The 16,924-nt window shown below is 39.5% G+C and overlaps 1 protein-coding gene across 4 annotated transcripts in view; it reads left to right on the top strand.

Annotated features, from left to right (window-relative positions):
• Positions 1–2,682: 2,682 nt before the first annotated feature.
• prkag2a (protein kinase, AMP-activated, gamma 2 non-catalytic subunit a) overlaps positions 2,683–16,924 on the top strand; it is an 87,872-nt gene continuing 73,630 nt past the window's right edge. Inside the window, exons 1-2 of one of the 4 annotated variants that reach the window (XR_006980921.2) lie at positions 2,683–3,174; positions 14,062–14,133. Coding sequence is in view for 2 of the 4 variants with exons in the window: in XM_017453645.3 (XP_017309134.1) it covers positions 3,088–3,174; positions 14,062–14,133 (159 nt within the window). In the remaining 2 variants the exon portion in view is untranslated. Of the gene's footprint in view, positions 3,175–10,599; positions 10,618–14,061; positions 14,134–16,924 lie in introns of those variants that run through there. The other 3 variants (XR_001810327.3, XM_017453645.3, XM_017453646.3) reach the window with 3 other exon arrangements.

The following is a 16,924-nucleotide window of genomic DNA, read 5'->3' on the forward strand; positions in this document are numbered from 1 at the left end:
ATAAAACCCAAAAGAAGAAAACCCCAGAAAAAGCTACCGGTGCAAACCATTGAGGATAGACCAAAGAAATACTGTGAATACTGCAAATCCTTTCTGTGTTTGTATCTGTTTAGAATCCATTGTTCTGAATATTGTATTCATATTTAGTGACATCCCTAGTGCAGGGAAGACAAGTTCTATTTCACCTCTTCTAAATGCAAGAGGTAGTGAATATCACCTGGATACCTTCGTGTCATGATGACGTAGTATTTTCAACAAAATGATGGTAGCTGATAATGACCTCCATCGATGTAACTGTAATCTCAGGAATTAACATTTTAGGGAAGCAGTCTCTGGTTCAGGCATCCCCTACACTGACTGCTCAGCCATGTCAACACTGAAACAGCAAGCTGGCTGGCAGATATAAAAATATTTTAAAAAATGTTTAGAGTCGAATCTGAACCATAGTTTGCTAGTTGCAAATGCCCATTTCCGATGATGACTAATAAGCAAAGTACAGTGCCCAGACAGCTATCTGAGGCACTCTCTAGACCCGTGGACAACTTAACATCAGACATGACTCAGCTGAATCAATGATTCTGGAACCAAAGCTACTCACACAGACAGAGCCGTTGTTATAGTGCAAAGACCGGTTGTCTTTCTTGTTCCTCGTCCAAAGAGTGCAGGGATGCCATGTTTAGCTTGTGTGTGCCACTAAACTAGCGGTCACATCCACCCTCAGAATGGTGGTGACTTGAACTAGACTGGGTAATGATGTGCAGTTCACAGCACAGCACCAAATACACTTTCATTTCGATCTTGTGATGAAATTGAATCTTTTAAATCGTTGTTGAAGACGCATCTTTACTCTGCTGTGTAGAACTGTCCTTAAATGTATTGTATTTATGTTTTATATTGTATTAAATGTATTGTATATATGTTCAAGTGTTATATTGGATATGGTTAAATGTGTATGGAAACTTTGAGTGTAAAGCACTTTGGTCAACTCGTGTTGTTTTAAACGTGCTATATAAATAAATTGTGATTGAACTGATTGAATATCCAAAACAGCACAATCGTATGGCTTGGTCTGACAGCGCCCTTAGGCCTCAGCTATCCAGTTCTTCATTTTAACATCTGCAAAATGTTCATCAGCGTCATTAGTGGCGCAGAGCGATAGAGTCACATCTCCCGTACCTAAACAGCAACCCCACCCCTAAAAGTTCTCACAGAGATCACCGAAATAAATACACCATTGCAGAGGTACAAACTCCAGTTCTGCCTCTCCGTCTCTCCCTCTCTCTTTCTCTCTCGCTCGCTCCACAGATGTTCTCAAGGTGTATGGAAGTGGTCATGTCGCCTCTGATGGTGAAAAGCATCAGCATGCTTCCTATATGCTACAACCATGGAGCAGTCCATATGGGACACGTCCACCCTTGCACACATTATGGCACTCAGTCTCAGTAAAAAGCTCACTAACAAGAAACAGGCCACAAAGGTCATCAGCATGAAGTCTGATTCATTGAGAATTCTAGACACCTTATGTAGCTCAAAGTGTGGCAAATATTATTGTGCTGGTCTATTTGAAGTATGTCTTAATGCAATGATGCATATCACCAGTGCACAAGTGAGCTTGTGGAAGGCCAAATGTGCCAAATGTTTTTTAAAAAGTGGTTCTTTTTCAACTCGTACAATTCCCATATTTGTTAATTTTGGAGAACTGAAAAACAAACAAACAAACAAACAAAAAAAAACCCCACCCCAATACCTTTAAGTCACAAGCCCACAAGCCAAGTATTCAAAGCAAAAATATCATGACTGTTTCTTTTTAGTTGTAGTCTTTATAATTTATCTCATTTATATGTTCTCATTATATGAGATATATGTTCTCATTGAGATGCTCGCTAAACACTTTGTAAACCTTGGCATTTTTATGTGTTTTTGAAAGTTGCTCAGAAATATGCTCGTCAGACCAAATTTCACTGAGGCATTTTACCTCTTCTTTTGTTAAGTTTACTGTGAACACTCTTCCCTCTCTGTTCCCTTGTGAACACTCTTTCCTCTTTTTTTCTGTGTTAACTCTTTCCAACCAGGTACAGACAATTAAAGGCCCTCAACAATTGTGCATTCAACATGCGTTCAACATGGTAAAAAAAAGCAGGTGCACACTTCCGGTCGAAAAGCAAGAAATTATTTTGTGGAAATATGAGGAATTTAAACCCACACTAACCACAAAAAGCAACACCGTTTCTGTTTCCGGGGAACAGATGTGACAAAAGAACGAACGACTCGGTTTGGGAGGTGAGGTGAACTAACAGACTGTATACCCTGGAGACCCAGATAAGCACTTAATTAACCATTTCTGTTTCTCATAATTCGCCCTTGACTGCATTAGCCTATAGTTTTGTTTTTGTTTTTTATTCCAAATGTGATCAACATTTGCGTAAGTACTAGACGTGTTGGGGCATTTTTAACATGTAACATTTGAATTATATCCTGCTGAAACGAACGAAATGACTCGGAAAAAAGTTTCGTTCATTTTGCTGAACGAGATTCAAAGATCCTGGTCAGTAAAATGATCCCAACTTCCCATCGCTAGTGCACTGTAGAGGTGCGTGGGTGTAGATGTTTTGGCCCTTGTGGCCTTCCATATGGCCCTGGTCGCTTTTAAACCCTACCCTTGGATCAGCGTGGACGCGGATGCAGCGCGCTTTTTATAAGTGCAGGGCTTGCGGTAGGCTGCAGATTAAACTAAAAACACTCAGTACTCTACCTTTGACATTTTTATTTCTATAATTAACAAACCGTAGCGTTTTACAAGCAAATTCTCTGCAAAAAAAAAAAAAAAAAAAAAACCACCGCTTTTTTCCATGATGTCTCTCTTGGAGTTGTTCCTTATGATTATTACAAGGCTGAGAAGATGAGATGCTTTCATCATCATCATCATCATCATCATCATCACTGCTAAAATCATTGATTCACTGGTGTTTGTGTGTCTAAAATTCAAATGATTAAGCAAACATAAGGAATTGTACTCTGGATTGAACAGGTTAATAGAAGCACTGGTGAGGGAAATTAGTCTTGTTTTAAGAGTAGCTTGTCTGGAAAATGGGAAGCTCTGTGATGGAGCAAAAAAAGACGGATGGCAGGAAGAAATGGACAAGAAAAAGGACAACTCTGCAGTTAAACATGCCGGTAAGTTGTTGTGTTCTGTCTCATTGTTTAATCCATACTGCTGCATGGGGCGTCGTTGTGCAGAAGGGAAATATAAAACATGCCAGGATGAAATGCGACCTTCATCCAGCATATGAATCACAAGCTGCATTCAAACCCGCACTGAACAGCAGGATGGTGCGGATTTCTACTTAATCCCACTCTCGCATCATCCCTGTTCTCATCTCAGTTACATCCTCGTGCTCTCACAGCGGTGTCACGTTTAAGTATTCATTTACACACGGCGTTCTGAAAGCTGATGGCCATCTGATCAACAGAGAACAGCCGATAAACTCAATCACGCTGTAGCAACTCCACCATATGACGGCTTTTTGTTATGATCGCCAAGGTCCTGGCCACGCCCACTACATGACGTCACTTAGACGCGCCCCATGAGCCTCAATGTCAACATTTAGGAACCTTTAAAGCCAAATGCCTGGGAAAACCCGTTACATGGACAAGAGTAATCTAATTATTGACCTTATTCTTAATGAGACACTTTTGTGATTAAGGTGTTTACATGAGTCGCTTTTAGAATACTCCTGTCATGTTCCCGTTTTGCATGTTATAGAACAGAGATCGAATAACGTCACACGATTTTATTTATTTATTTTTACATTTTATTGTTGGTGTGACATTTAATTTGACTCTGAATTATCCTTTGTTTATTTTATCCATCAGTGTGCCACTTGAACTTGTCTACCACTCGTAGGTTTTTGCAAATTATTATTTCATTTGTGAATAAACTTAAAACAAATCCCTCCATGAACGAGCGTCAGCTCAGCTAACATGATGTTTTGCAAATAACCAAATTGATTCATTTTAAAACATCTAATTTGAATGTTTTGATACATTTTACGAATATATATATAATATATTATATTTAAACATTTTTAAAACTTTCCCACAGACCCCCTGTAATTACACTACTGACCACTAGGGGTAGTGAAACAGAGTCCTTCTGAACGCCGTTATAAGTAATGCGAAGCCGTGCCGGGTGAAGTATTCTGTAGCGAGCGCCCTCAATGCCACGAAGTTGACGCCTAACCTCGTTAAATGCGGCCCGAGACTGGGCTATCTTTGTGTGGTGCGGGAAGACTGAAATGGTCAAATCCCTCACTTTAATCCATTGGAGCTCTCTCGCACGGTGTCAACACAGTCACTGTAATCATGGAATCTGCACACAATAGCACGTGGTCGTTCAGACACGTTCAGACGTGTCAGGGCTTAGGCTGAAGGGTCCGGTGGGACTGATCCAAAACCGGCTCCTTCACCAGACCAAACATCTCCTTTAGCAAGGCAGCCTCTGCAGCAGTTGTACATGTGTCAGCGCCCTTTGGAACTCCCACTATCCTAATGTTATTGCACCGTGACCAAATCCTCACATTTGTTCTCTAACTTGGTTACGGCAGCAGTAAGAGACTCGATAGTAGTCTTCATCTGAGTCATGGCATCAGTGCAACCGCAGAGAGCATGCTCCATTTCCCCAACAGTACCCTTCAGTGTTGATAAGGTAGCATCGGTAGCAACTTTATCACTAACCAGCCGTGTCTTCACGGCTTGCAGGTCAAGCTTGATAGTTGACAGCGTATCCCCTGGAGTTCCTTTTTAAAAATATCAGCAATGTCCTTCCTCAGCGAAGCCAGCAACTCGGGCCTGAGGGCTGTGAAGTCGGGGTAAACGCGCGGTGAGGTGGATTCAGGGGATTCAGGGGAAGAACGCTTTTCGTTCGCAGCGCGTAGACTAGGCCTCAGTTGTGTCTGAATAGTACCACGAGCTTTCTTGTTTTTTCCAGACATTTTAACGTAATACAAAGTTAAACATGGAAACAAAAAACGGAGTAGAATAAGTCAAAATTGTGACAAAAAAATATGGAAAGAATAAACTTTTTAAAGAAAGTAGGATGTTTTGAGAAAATCAGTCCAATTTGAAGGCATAAATCTTGCAAACTACCAAACAGTAGACTACTATCCACAAGAACCTGCCCTTAGATCATTGTTACATAATGTTCTTATTTCTTCTGTGTCTTTAGGTAATATATTTTTCTCTGGTCTTTGGTCGAACTAGTCACACAACTAGCAAAATAATTTATATTAAACTTGATTATAAGAAAAGTAGCAAAGCTTTGATAATTGTATATCGGTAAAATTCTGGTAAATTTTTTCCTAGCCATGATCTTAGCTATTAAGCTATTATAATTTTCTCAGGCAGTGGAAATCTGATTAACGGTGCAGTCATGTCGACAGAGAGAAAAGGATGCAAAGTCTAATAAGCTTATTAGTGTGTAGAAGTAGCTAACACGGGGACAATAATCAAAATTGTATCCCAACAAAATGATGATGCCAGAAGCACACTGATATTGTTTGAGATGCTGCATAAAATAATGTTTTTTTTTATGTCTTATTGCAAGAACGAATTGTGAAAATGAGTTGTATCTAAATCTATGGGCAGATGGATTGCTGGATGGTTGGATTAATGGATAGATGACTGGCTGGTGGGTGGGTTGGTGGAATGGATGGATGAAGGATGGGTGGTTGGTTGGATGGCTAGATGAGTTGGATAGATGAATGAGGGATGGGTAAGTGGAATGGATGGATGAATGGACTTTTATTAAGCTCAAAGTGGAAATGTGGACATTATTAGCTATGTAATTCCTGTATGGCCTTGTAAATGTGTGTGTGTGGTAGGCTGAATATCAATGTCTTTCCCCTGCTCTTGTGGCTCAGTGACTGGTTCTCATGGCTCAGTGTTCTGTTGCAGAAATGAACCTCATTATCTCATTGCATACTGTTGAAAAATGTAATTATCTTCTGTAGCACGAAAAAAACATTCATACAAACCAACAAAATACAACTGCCTATGAAGCATGTAAGATTTCGTATGGCATGTTATGGCTCTTTTGTCTGTTTGTGGAAGGTTATCTCTGTGCAGTGCTCAGATGATGTCAGTATTAGATCAACATATCAGTTTTCAAACTATGCGGTCATATAAGGTCAGGCTACAGAAAAAAATATTATGAAATTTAGTTAAAAGTGTGAAAAGGGTCTGACTGTAGCAGTGAATATTTGAAGACAGAATGTGATTTCATTACTATAACAGGACATACCTTTATGATTATTGTTTGCTTAATGTATTTTGTTTTATTAAGGACCTTTATCTAGCAGTCTAATGATGTGTACATTTTGTGAATATTTGCCAAAGAATATTCCTAGGTGAAAGTGCAACACCTTTTCTTCCATCCATCTTCCATACTGCTATCCCTCACAGGGTCGCAGGGGAGCCTGGAGCTTATTCCTGGGAACTCGGGTCACAAGACAGGGGACACCCCATCGTAGGGCACAATCGAACACCCATTCACACACTACGAACATTTTGGAAATGCCAGTCAGACTACAATGCATGTCTTTTGACTGGGGGAGGAAACCAGAGAACCCAGAGGAAACCCCCTGAAGCACAGGGAGAACATGCAAGCTCTGTGCACACAGGGCGGAGGCGGGATTCAAACCCCCCAACCTTGGAGGTGCGAGGCAAACATATTAACCACTAAGCCACCATGCCCTCTCTTTAATTTTTAATAATAAATTGCTTTATGTGGCGGTTCCACTAAATAATGACTTTTCAAAATAATTAAGAAAGAAATGCTCTATGTATATGACTATGAAAATTTGAAATGCCCAGAAGCCTACAAGCACCCACCCCTTCCCCTGTTAAAGCAGTGGACTGATTTATCAGCTGTACCTATGTGTCATTTTGTGCATGCACGTATTTCTACTCAGAGAATGTGATTTCTTACGTTATTCATGTGCATGCAGATGTGGGTATATTTGGAAGTACTCCTGACCTTGCGAATGCAGAAACCCCTAGTGGTACAAACATGCAATTGCAGGTTAAAAAAAACAAAAACTAAACACACTACACAGAGTTTATAGAGTAATGTGAAACCTGTTGACATTCAGAATTCCAACATTCTGCTATCTACTAGAGGTTTAATATTTTAGGTTAAGGTAATTCCACTTGTACTTGTCCCAGGGGTTTTTACACTTCCCTCGCTTCTGCTCTGCTGTCTTTTGTTTTTGCTCTAATTGTTACTTCAATACTAACTCAGATTTTCCAATAAATTTTCTGAGCATTCTTTTTTTTTTTTTCCTGAAAAGGAAGTGAAAAGGAAGAAATGCTGCAATTTTGACTAGTCTGAATTCTGCTGAAAGGACTTAATCATTTAAAAAAAAAGAAGAAGAATTTGTAATAAATTTTGTGTGACATTAAGAAAGCAGGCTCCCACTATTGAAATTAAAAGGATAAAGACCTAATTTATAAGAAGCAATGATAATAAATAATAATAAAATAGATATAGATTGGCACCCCGTCCAGGGTGTCCCCCGCCTTGTGTCCCATGCCCCCTGGGATAGGCTCCAGGTTCCCAACAATCCAGTAAGGATGAGCGGTACAGGAAATGGATGGATGGATGGATAAAATAGATATAAATAAAATAATTTTAGTTATTTTGTAAAAAAAAATCATGAAACCCAAATAGAGGAAGAACTTTCCATTAAAATGATACATTTTCAGATTTGATTACTTTAAAACCGCGTGTTGAACGCTTAAAGAAAAGACATTCTTTATATGTAAATATTACACAGAACATATAGAGATGATCCAGAGTATTGAATGTATGGGAGTGAGAGGAGAGGTGTGAGTCATGCGAGTCTTTTGTACATCTTCTGTTTTGCGTCTGTCATGACTGCTCCAGTCTCGGGATGGCACTGATGTCTCGGTGTCAGATCCTGTAGCAGGAGGGGCTCAGCAGAGAGCAACAGTTGAAGACTGAACACTCTTCCCTCTGTTTGATGACTGCAATCATTCCTCTTGATACTCAGCCAACTAATCTGCAAGTACTGGGTTCTGTATCTTTTGTCACTTCCACTGGCAACGGTCTGCTTGTGTGTGTCGTTGTGTTATTTACTCTAATACCAAAAGGGCTTAATAAACAGTATAAGCATCTGCTTTGCCATAACAACATAGGCTGCTTATTTCTTTGACCCCCTATGCCGTGTCTCAGCGATCGCTGTGTTGTTTGCGGATTGTTGATTCAGCAGTGGGAGGTCATGAGGTCAGTGCTGTTACATAATCTACTCCTGCTTTTGTAAACAAGCTGGATGGGTTTTACAAAGGTTTGTGTTACGTTTACCAGCATCAACAAGATGTTAAATTGAGCTAACAGTAGTGATGAGTTATTTAAGGAGTCTTTTCTTTTTCTGGTTGTTAATAATGGCAACATAATAATGGCAAAACACAACAATCATAACCATCACAGTAATAATAACTGGAGGACTTTGAAAAAATATGTTTATGTAGTAATTGGTGGATAAAGCAGCGGTAGAGTTTGTAGGGAAATGCGTATAAGTCGTTGTGATCACGTCAAAATGATTTGTGGTTTTGCTCTGTCTTTACTTTCCCTTACCCTGCTATTGTCTGAACTCTTTCAGCTGAGAGTGTGATGTAGAAGCACTTGAAGGAAAACACCACAAAGAAACAAAACAAATATCTGTATGGTGAAATTTTTGTGATATGCTTAGTGGTTCTGGTGCAACTTTGTTGTTGGTGCAGTTTATTCGGTATTCCCATGAGAAGGTAGCGGTTGTGTGCCATGATGACGTAACTGGGGACATTGCTCGCGCAGTTGCGAAAGCAAAGTGCAAATGCTTTTTTTTTTTTTTCCTCACTCACCATTTTCCTGCTATGTTAGGGTGACCATATTCTAGTTTTCCAAATAGAGGACATTTATTTTTTATTTATTTATTTATTTGTTTATTTTGAGGAGGGTGGGTGCTGGGGACTTAATAGCGTTCAAAACAGTGTTACTATGACTGTAGACTCCAATACACTGAAAAAGGCACACTATTAGCATCACATATATAAATAAAATTGGTTTCACTCTGTCCATGTTTAGTATTTTTTCCTGCATTCTTTTGAATGTCCATAGAATAAGATAAGATATCAGATGCCACGAGTGTACCTTCTACATCATTTACACATTTGAATGGCCATGTAAAATGAAGCAATGTGATAACATGAAATTAAAAATGACCTTTTATAGCCATGGCTTTCGACTCGGGGCAGCTGTCATTTCCTGCTATTGACGCCGTACACAGCAGCGCTTCACCTTTGTGTGTTCACCGAGAGTAGGTTAATGGTTGAGAGGCAGGAATTTGGCCAATAGTTGTTGTAAGTCTTTTATAATTGACCAGTTGGTGTGAGAGAAGGCGAGAGAGAAGGCGAGAATTACAGAGACGGGTTCAAGCAATGCAGATATGCACACAGATGATGCAGTAAGCACATCATAATGAAACTGTGAAGCAGAATCCCGGACATTTTCTCAAATTTAGAAATCCCGGCCGGATGCTTTTTTTAAGGTCCGAGAAGAGGACATGTCCAGGGAAAAGAGGACGTATGATCAACGAAGCTACATTCTTTATCATATTAATGATGATGATAAAGAGTCTTTATTGGTCACACATACATATGCACAGTGAAATTCTTTTCTTCACATACCCCAGCATGTTAGGAAGCTGGGCTCAGAGTGCAGGGTCAGACATGCGCATGGTCAGCCATGATACGGTGCCCCTGGAGGAGTGAGGGTTAAGGGCCTTGCTCAAGGGCCCAACAGTGGCAGCTTGGCAGTGCTGGGGCTCGAATCCCTGACCTTCTGATCAGTGACCCAGAGCCTTAACCGCTAAACCACCACTGCCATAATATTAATGAGTTTTCGAACATAGACATAGTGGAGACAACATAAGCTAGACTCCAAGTCCTACAATGCAGTGTGCATTGCATATGCATATGATACACTTGTGCTGAGTTGTGGCAGAGACTTGTATCAAGATGATTTTGCTTTGCTTTACTAGCTATGTTCATGATTTATTCATCCTCAGTAACAACTGTAATGAAAGTTGGGCTGGACAGTTGAAAATGCAATTTATTTATTTATTTATTTATTTATTTATTTATTTATTTTTTAACCTTAACCTCAGTAATACAATAACAACTAAAACAATCACAGCACTTCATGAGGGGAGGTGCAGTCTTGTCAGTCAGTCCTGGCTGGCCTTGCTTAGCAAGAGTGGCCATGAGTTCATCAAATAGGATTTGCAAGTGCTTGAGGCAGCAGTTTTGTGTCATATCTCATTACAGAGTCACCCTTGTGTTTAAGCACTAGCGGATGGGACTGGCTGTGTGTGGAGCTTCCCTTCACTCTGTGCATTTTTTTTTTAAAACTGAGGAGGCTTTCTTTATTGGGAGACTGCATTTTGTACTGGCACTAAAGCTGAAAAGATGGAGAGCAGATTGTGACGCCGGACTGTGCAGACTGGCTGGCTGGAGCGGCAGGCTTATCTTTTTTTCACCATCATCTTTATTTGATTATAGGTAAGGAAGTCTGGGCAGGGCTTTTATTGATTGGGGTGGTTGTTCTGCAGGTATCGTCAATAAACCCTTCAACAGATTTGCTTTAATTTTTGCTGGACCATGTCATCGGTGCTGAGGGAATTAGATCACTGATCCCTTTGACTTAGTGCAAACCACCGATTTGTTACAGACTTTGAACAGGTCAGTTGGGTTTTGTACGGTAGAAGATGAAAAGCTCAGCGTAGGTCTAGCTTGTTGCCATGGACACTTGTTGAAGGATTGGAAGGGATTTTCATGGTAAGAGATATCCGCAGGTGAGAATGATAGATATTTACAGAAAATGGAGCTAATATCTATCATTATCTGTGATTAAGAGAATATATAGCCTCTATTTGGATCAAGCTGTGTGTGTGTGTGTGTGTGTGTGTGTGTGTGTGTGTGTGTGTGTGTGTGTGTGTGTGTGTGTGTGTGTGTGTTTTATTATTTATTTATTTTATTTTATTTATTATCAGTCCTGTTGCTGCTACAAGGGTTAACGCAAAAAATAGCTGTATGTGGGTGGTAGCAATGAGTAACAGGTGATTGAAGTTGTTCCTAATAAAGTGGCGGGTGAGTGCGTATTGTACTGTATATTGTGAAAAAGATATGATATGCTATGACGGCGAATCTTAACTCGGGGGTCACAACCCTTGGGGTCGTAAAACATTGTTATACTTAAAAGTGGGTCGCACTCACAAAAAGGTTAAGAACCGCTTTGCTGTGATATTTTTGCCGTATTCCATATTCGTTAATCCATATTCCTAACCAGCCTCAGATGTTCCAGTGGTTCTCAATGCTTTGATAAATTGAATATAGGCATTCTAATGATATAAAATGTCATTCATTTTGATCAACATAATGCTGGCTAGTGCTAAATTGGGTGTTCTTCAATTCTCCAGTGTAATCATAGTATGGTACTATATCAATAAACTCTACAACAAGCTCAAAACATTATGCAGTGACTTGATCTTGAGGTAAAGTTCAGATAAAGCTCTTAGAAACAGTTCACAGTGTCAAATTAAGTTAATGTCTCCTGCCCTGATATTGCTTTAGTGATTTGTTCAGTGAAACTGATCCACATCACATTTTGATACAGACGTGGTTAGGTAAGTGGATAGTGGTTCATCCTGTTTATTTCTGGATCAGCAGTTTGGCAATTTTACAGATTATATTATGCTCCCACTGGGTCCTCCATCTGTATGACCAGAAATTTCCTGTTGTGTCGTCTCAAATTATTTGTGATTATATTTCAGTCCTCTGGTATCAAGGCCCTCTGTGCATTTTATACTCTATATTGATCATTATACTTGTTTTGTTGCTGTGTCTAAGTCCTCAAGTATTATCTCTGAAAGTAGCTTTAGAATCTTTGTCTTTGTATGCAAATTCTAATACAAAACAAGGCTATATGTGTATGTGTTAAATGAGATGAGAAGAGGCCCCCTAAGGGCAGCTTGATTGTGACTAAGGGGCTGGGCAAGCCCTATTTCGAGGCCCATCTAGCTACTTCATCAGAGAGTGAATTACCAGGGGGTTGTTCTGTGTTAGGAGTCATGACCTTTAACCTTAACAATAGATAGCCTGTCAGGTAAAAGTGAGGCTTCTACAAGTTCAGAAACGAGCATGGCATGTGATATGGGTTTACCATCAGTGGCACGAAATCCACAAACATGCCATATCATACCAAAATCAGGTGAGACACCAAAAGCATAACGCGAATCAGTGTAAATAGTAACAGTCTTACCCTTAAAGAGATGACAAGCATGCGTGAGAGCAGTGGGTTCTCCAGCTTGAACAGAATTAAAAGGGATAGAGTGAGCCTCATAAACAACATTTGGTAATGAACAAACAGAGTAGCCACATAAAAATGTTGTGTCATTGGGTTTAGAACACGATCCATCAACATATACTTTCTCCCCTCCTTCCAGGGGATGTTTTGACAGATCAGAGCAGAGTGATGAGGAGTCATGTATTTAGGTCAAACAGTCATGGTCCAACCAAGCTTCAAGTGCAGGCTCCTCCAAGCAGGCACACAGACGTCTGTGGAGCAGGACTGCAGGGCTGTTAGCAGTGGTTACAGATTTAATGGTTAGGTTTTGTCTGGCGTAAAGGATGGCTTCATATCCTTATCTATGCTGAATGGTCATGTGTTGTTTCTGAATGTTATTCAGGATAGATAAGACCTGATAAGATGGGTGAAATTGATTGGGTATGAAAGAACCAATTTTTCAGCATCCGTGACCGTGAGAGCGGACGCAGCACAGCCCTTAAACAAACAGACAGGCATACCTTGAACTACAGGTTCTAGAGATTTGGAAAGATATGCTTTGAGATAGGCCTTGAAACCTTATTGAGCCAGGTGGGTCAAGAGTTTTAGAGAGCCCTCTTTGCAGAGCTCATGTCATTCAGCTCATAAAAGAATGTCATCCTTGTACTGAACAAGGCAGCGGCCTTCCGTGTGGCTAAAACGAGTGATGAGAGGGCTTGATGCACCACAGATGAGAACACAGCAGGAGAGTCTATGAAATCCTGTGGAAACATGTCCATGTGTATTGTCGATTTTTAAAAGTAAAAGCAAATATAGGCTGTGTCTGCTCAGATACAGGGACACTGAAAAAAGCGCTACATAAATCAACTACCGTGAAGTATGTGTACGTGGGCGTGTGTGTGCGCGAGGAATGGGGTTTGATTCCTGCCTCTGCCCTGTGTGCATAGATTTTGCATATTCTCCCTGTCCAAAACATGCATTGTAGACTGATTGGCATTTCCAAATTGTGTGTGTGCGCGCGCCTTGTGATGTATTGGCACCCCATTCAGGGTGTCTCCTGCCTCGTGCCCCCTGGGATAGGTTCCAGGCTCCCTGCGACCCTGTGTAGGATAAGCAGTACAGAAACCGGATGGATTGATGTAATGTTTCTTTCAAAATAAAGTCTGTGAGGTTGATGAGAAAATAGAATATAATGGTAGAAACTCTTACAGGGTTTATCTGTGTGCACAGGATTCATATGAACTGTGTAGGAGGTAACACTCATTTGCTTTGAAAGTTCATGTTTATAAGATACACATACTGTGTACACTCAGAAACAAAAAGTATACAAAGAGTACTAAACACCTTTTATAGTGTACCTACAAATCTGTACACTAAAAACTAATGATAGTTTCTTCATGTACCTTAAATTGTATATTGCAGTTAGACTTCCAGAAGAAAGGTACATATTGAAGGTACAGAAGATGTAAGCTCGAGGGTACCACCTTAGTGACGAGGAAAGCTGGTAGTGTAGACCCAGACAGTGTACAGTAAAATACATCTCTCTTTCATTTGTCCTGAAATGCTTTACCTATTTTATGGCATTTGTCTTTGCCTGAGCTTATGAGCTGTTTGATTGCGCTTGTTTATTATTATAACACTATGTCTCCATCCATTTGTAGGACCTGAGCTCGTTTGCCATGCCCTTCCAGGAAGGAGATGATGAGCACAATGACAAGAATGGTACACGCAAGGTAATATCACCAAAATGCCACATAATCATTTAATTTGCACCTCATTAAAAGCAACACAGGAATGGGTCATCAAAGATTAGGAATGTTTAAACGGGCATTAAACATTACTTATCTTCTAATGGTCCTTGGAGCAAAAGAGCTATCACATTGAAGTGTGTTGTATGAGTAGGATACGCTTAGTCATATTAATCAACTTCATGTGAAGATGTTCCTGTGATGTGCCTGGAGCTGTGTATGTGTTATAAGTCAGAAAAAAATCATCGAGAAGCTCAGTGTTTTGAAAATGTGTTTCCTGTGTGCTCACAACTTGGCCTTAAGCTTCCTGGTGCTGTGTGCTGATTCTGATGTTTTGATTATCGCACTAATTAGAGGTTATGGAAAGGCTGTTATAATAACCCTGTTTGTAATCAAGTCCTTACCTTCTTGAAATGCAAGTGGAGAACGCACTGTGCCTCAGCTCTACTGTGTGCTTTGGGATTAGATGATTTCCACTAGCGTGTTAGGTATACACTGTAAAAATGAAAAAAACAACTACAACAAAAAAAATATTTACAATAAAGTATTGTAATATCCTACAGAGTATAAAATAACACGTAATCCATACATCTGTCTTTGGGATTGTTTTACGTAATGCATGAACTCTGCATTGTTACTAAAACCTTGGCCATGGGAAATGCTCAGGTTCTGGAGGTGGGCCGAAACAGGTGTCTAAACATGTCAGCATCTCTCATTCAGTGCTGCAGAATCCACAAATGTCAGTCAGCTGTCAGGAAGTTTACCATCAGTATTTAAAAATAGGAGTCTGAGCTCCTCACACGGTATCACATGTTAAAGGTCTGCTCAGCAATTAGTCAAATGCAAAGACCTCAAGAACTATCTCTCTGAACACTTGAACGGCCAATCAGAAATTTCTCAAAAATGTTTGTAAAAAATTGTTTCGATCTTTCTTTTTTTTTTAAATTTTGATTTCTTTTGTTTTATAAAGACACAAAAACAAGTTTTCTATGTTTACACTTTTGGTTTTCTGTGTTTTTGTAACTTGGCACTGCAGTAAATGTGGGCCAGCAGTGTTATCTGAGATTAAATGACTAAGATGTGATATACTTTTCCTAACCTTCCTTCCTCCTTTAAAGTATCTAATCACATCGTAAATGGCACGCTGATTAAAGTTCGGTCCGCCACAGATTTTAGCAGATGTTTAATTGTAATACGGATAATCGTGAGGTACAATTTAATTGTTACTTTTCTGTTGACTTTGGCCACTTTTATATATTATAAACATGATTATCAAGAGCGAAGATTACATAGCTACCTAGCTACAACACCAATTCAGCTTACTTTCCATAGCAAAACAGTTACACAAAGTCAGTAAATCAAACCGAGAATAATGATTCATGTATGGTAGTGCTGGGATTGGATTTCACCAGGAAGCTAATTGAGAATAAAAGTGTATACCTGCTACATACATTTATATGGAAACACATGATTGTGATCAAACGATTGCTCATGATCACCTCAGATTAACCTGATTTTAGTTCTTAACAGATTATGTAGTTATTCATAACTCATTTATGTTCTTGCACAGCTATGAGCTGTTCTGTTTTCTTTACATAAAAGGCCCTGAGCAACACAAGGTGACCCTGTACTTTTGCATGCCTAAACAGTTTTGAGTGTTTTTTTTTTTTTTTTTTTTTTTTTTTTTTTTTTTTTTTTACTGTTTATATGGATGAACAGCGCTGAAAATACTGAACACTGCTGCGGGTGAAAAACGCTGATTAAAATGTTCCAGCAAAACAAAACAAAAAAAAAAAGAGGCTTATAACAGAACTTAAAAGGAAAATATTTGGACTACTTGTTATTCATCTGTTGTTCCTTCAGCAATGTGAAGGACAAACACAAATTTAATGAATTCTACCACCCACCCCTTGTTTAATGAATAACAAGAACCGGTTTATTTAATCAGTAGTGATTTGAATTACCTTAAAACTATCAGACACAGTTGAATATGCACTGAATCACTACATTAAAATGGTTTATTCCCAGTGCTTGAATGGTGGTCGATAAATGCAAACTAGTGAGACAAATATAATCATCAACTATTTTGTTTAACACATCAGTACAGTAGATCAGTTTGTGTTAATGACTTTAAGCACCATTAGTATATTCCAGTAAACTGTCCTCTGTTGGTCATGTACTAGAAAGCAGTGCTTCTCAAAGTGGCATCCAGGGATCCCTAGGGGTCCAGGAATCATATACAGGGGATCTATTATTGATATTTTAAAAATTCGTTTATTTTACAATGGTGGAAAGCACAGTTCATGTCCTGGTGAAATTCCCCCATTGGTCCTTATGGTTCATGGCCCCCTAATAATCTCCATCCCTGATTGGCTCTCCTCTTCTCTCCACCAATAGATGGTGTGTGGTGGGCGTTCTGGTGCACTATGTCTACCATCACATGATCCGGGTGGATGTTTCACATTGGTGGTGGTTGAGAAGATCCCCATTTATATAAATATAAATAAATGTGAGGAATTAAATTATTATCAAAAGTATTGCACTGTGAATGTGCATGAGCAAATGGTACTACAGCACAGTCTCTAAGATTCTTTACAATTGAAAGTTACTAGCCAGCAATGAAACTCATAGGGTAATTCAAATCTGAGCATTAACTGGGAAGGAGCATATTGTATATACTATAATAGGTCCACTGTTGTTCTCACTGTTAGTTTAAATTTCCACCACCCTGCTCTTCCTACTCTTCCCTTTATGTATCCACTTCCAGACCTTTTCC

Source organism: Ictalurus punctatus, chromosome 23 (assembly GCF_001660625.3).
Source record: "Ictalurus punctatus breed USDA103 chromosome 23, Coco_2.0, whole genome shotgun sequence".
NCBI classification, from domain to species: Eukaryota; Metazoa; Chordata; class Actinopteri; order Siluriformes; family Ictaluridae; genus Ictalurus; species Ictalurus punctatus.